Source organism: Astatotilapia calliptera, chromosome 12 (genome assembly GCF_900246225.1).
Source record: "Astatotilapia calliptera chromosome 12, fAstCal1.2, whole genome shotgun sequence".
NCBI classification, from domain to species: domain Eukaryota; kingdom Metazoa; phylum Chordata; class Actinopteri; order Cichliformes; family Cichlidae; genus Astatotilapia; species Astatotilapia calliptera.
The window spans coordinates 19,674,137-19,677,746 of record NC_039313.1 but is presented as its reverse complement, the minus strand read 5'-3'; the positions used below and the strand labels follow the sequence as shown (position 1 = coordinate 19,677,746).

General features: G+C 36.7%; 1 protein-coding gene across 1 annotated transcript; it reads left to right on the top strand.

The window, feature by feature from the left end:
- Window positions 1-255: 255 nt before the first annotated feature.
- Window positions 256-3,062, top strand: LOC113033006 (gastric intrinsic factor-like). Its single transcript, XM_026186237.1, has 5 exons — window positions 256-371; window positions 1,067-1,138; window positions 1,287-1,416; window positions 1,998-2,113; window positions 2,227-3,062. The coding sequence occupies exons 2-5, from the start codon at window positions 1,072-1,074 to the stop codon at window positions 2,286-2,288; spliced, it is 375 nt and encodes a 124-aa protein (XP_026042022.1). The 5' UTR covers window positions 256-371; window positions 1,067-1,071; the 3' UTR covers window positions 2,289-3,062.
- The last annotated feature ends 548 nt before the right edge of the window (window positions 3,063-3,610 follow it).

Below are 3,610 nucleotides of genomic sequence, written 5' to 3'. Positions count from 1 at the left end.
ACAGCAAATTCAAACCTGCAATTAAACAATTAATTGCAGAAAAAATTGCCAGATGTAGCAAATGTTATATGAATTAAAAGTCCTCCTATGCAATTTAATATACATGGTCACCTTTTGTCATTCGATAACATCCATGGTTAGTCAACACAGATTTAAGCTTCTCTTTTTTTTGATTGCACAAGTAAAGGGCTTGGTTATTTTTGTGTATCATCATTGGTTGTTTCTGTATAATGCTATGTGTGGCACAGAGGTATAAAAGTTCCTAATCTGTAGTTCAGCTTCAACTTGAGGAGGAGGAACTGTTCAACTGAAAAGTTACAACCTCCACGGCTGCATTCTTACACATTTATTGAAAACAGAACTTGAAAAAGGTAAGAATATCTTTAAATATCATTGATAATAAATAAAAGCAGTTTACCTTTGATCTACTAACATACTAAAGCGATTTCCATGTCTCCTTTTTTTTCAAAGGCACAGTAACCTTTAATATTTAAATGTATCCAGTCTAACGTTTCAGATTTCTAACATGCAGTCTTTATATTAGAAATAAAAGGCAGCACCCAAAGCGGTCAAAATTAAAATAGTTTACTTGAATTAAAATGTTTATTTTACTGCTCTGTGCGGTTCTGTTACATTTTTCATGTTTTTTACAGATTTTTGTCACCATTTTATCATCTGCTAACGTCGCTGGTTAGAGTAGGCTACACTCACAGGGATAACATGACACATGAAATCCTGGGCATTCAGAGTCTGAAGCAGAAAGCCTGACTTAACAGGGAAAGTTGATGACCACTAATGAGATACTCTTTATCTCTAACTTAGACTTTAGGGTTTATCAAGCAAGAAAAGCTTAACTTTGTTGAACTTCCTTAATATTGCACACCTCACTTTTAGATGACTTGATAAACTCACGTACCAAATAAAAATAATAATAAAACATGAAGAGGTTTTATTCCATTATAAATGCTGTATTTTGGGATGGTGATACTCAGTGTTCAGGAACTGCTTTCCACAACGTATGTTTGTGTTCATGTTTGCATATCAAAATTTTCTGTTTGCCCTGCAGTTGAAATGAAGAAGCCTGCTCTCCTCTCTGCAGCCCTGCTGCTGCTGTTTTTTGTTGGGACATCAGCTCAGGGTAACCTTTAGTGTTTTTTTCCTGTGTTGCTAAATAAAAAACAAAAAGAAATGCCAAAAAATCCTTGAAAAGTCACATAGATTAATCGCCTTTATTGTTTTTCTGCTCATCTTCGGTAAACTAACTTCACCCTCCTTTGTTATTTAAGGTAACACTAACTTCAGAGTGCAAGTGAATGTGCCACCCACTAACATTAAGACCTACAACACTTTTACTGCTTATAGAGGCAGCCTCTTCGGTGGACTGACGAGACTGAGATACTCAAACCAAGGCTTCAAGTAAGACCATCACATCAACTATTTCCTTACTAGAAGAAGCCATACATTTACTTTTGTTCTCTTAATGTTTAATTAAAATTGAGACCCCGTATATCTGGGTGTGAATTTTTAATTCCAGATGACTAATTGTGCCCTGGAATGTTTCTTGACATCTTAAAAAAACAAATCTTCATACTTTTTTCTTACAGTAGACCACAGAAACCTGTATATGTACAGTACAGTCAAAAATCACATAACATCTTTAGCTTTAAGAAATGCCGTCCTTTCATTAATGTTTCACATGGCCCCATATGAGCAAGCACTTGGCGACAGTAGAAAGATAAACTCCCTTTTAACAGAGAAGAACTTCGCACTGAACCAGGCTCAGGGGGACCCATCTGCTGTGACCTGCTGGGTGTGAGGGGAGGGAGACAGGACAAAAGACGCAAAACAGCCAGAGATTAATAATAACTAATAACTGAATGCAGAGTTCTGTGTAAAAACATAGAGAGTGAAACTATTTGCATTGTTAAAAAGGATTTCATAGTTATATTAAAAACTGTCCACTTCACTCTTTAAAAAGTCATTCCCTATGTTTCCAGCTTTCAGTACATACCACATGATGACTATGGACCATTCCTTCAGAGTGTAAATGGTTTGGCAGGAAATTCATCACACTACTGGCAACTGCTGAGTGGTACAACCCCACTCAATGTTGGTGAGTGAACCAATCTCACAATGTGTAAGATAAGCTGAGGTCAGACATTTGATGCACACAATCTAACTTGTCGTATTATATAATATTCTCTGAACTTTTACATTTTTTTACAGGTATGGGATGCTACCTTCCAACTGCAAATGAAGTCGTCACCCTGAAATACACGAAAATTTAAGACCATCTAAAGTCTTATTATGACTCATGGTCAACCAATACACTTTGATCTTTGGCAAGTTGAGGTGAATAATTGACTTGTGTCATTTTTTTGCTTGGGAGTCTTCTAATCATAAATCAGTAGCCTATCACTGGCTTAGATTCTTTTACTGGGTTTCTGTCAGACTTTATGAATTAAGATTACAGCGTTAATCTACAATTCTGCCACAGTGTAGTAATCTGGAGTAATAGAAAACTCCATTAGTCACAAGAGCAGTCAGTAAAACATATACAACAACTTGAACTGTTTTTTAATTTACTGCCTTTATGGCAACTTTTATTGTGTTTGAGAGCAATTAGTAGTTTCTCAACTTGCCCCCATGTATCATAATTTTACATTCAAATTCCATATTTGATGCTTACAAGTGGTCTCAGTTTTACTGTAAAAGGATGGTGTGGTTATACAGTAGACTGCCCAGAGACTGCTGGCCAGCAAAAACAGCAGGGGGGGTCAGCTGCTGACTCCATGTCAAAATAGCTTCTTTATCCTGCAAATCAAGTTATCAACAGCTTGCGAGTCAAAAGGCTTCTGAGATTGACTGGGCTGCTGACCTCCCCTATTTTTGAGCTTTTGGGGGTTTATTAGAGTGGCAAAATAAGATCAAATTCATTGCTGAATAATTTTTGTATGAGTGCATTTTTATTGTTGAATAAAATGTTACTGATTATTAGTGTTATCTTCCTCAGGCATTAAATAAAGCATGTAACTTGTAGTCAAAATAAAATGTTTCTAGCCTTGGTTTGTTTTATTTTTAGACAGGCTTATTTAAAGTGTTGTTAGCATGTCCATCATTATGTATCCTAAAACAATGACAGCTCTAGACCAGGGGTGTCAAAAATCAGGCCAGAGGCCAGAAACGGCTGTGAGATTATCATACTATCTTATGCCACCTTATCCTTCTAATCAAATAATTGTTGAATCATTATACGGCTATAGGCCACATTATGCCTTGGATTAAAAATTATGAAATCATTACACTGTTTTATGATGCATTATACTGCTGAGTTATAAGAAATGCTGCTTGTGTAGAATCATGGCCTTCCTTTTCTGATTACAAAGAGAACAGAACATACTGTAGAGGTTTTCTGCCCCATCTCATCAGGCAGAGATAAAACAGGAAGCCAAAGCCGTCACTTAGGCGCCGTAAGAGAGAAAGAATGTGGATGTTTATGTTTTATGACTTTGGAGGGGGGCTGAAGCTATAAGAATGTGAGAAACAGTCATACACTTCCAGATCTGGCGGACACCCTCCTGTCCACATCTCCCATCCGGATGTTTATGCT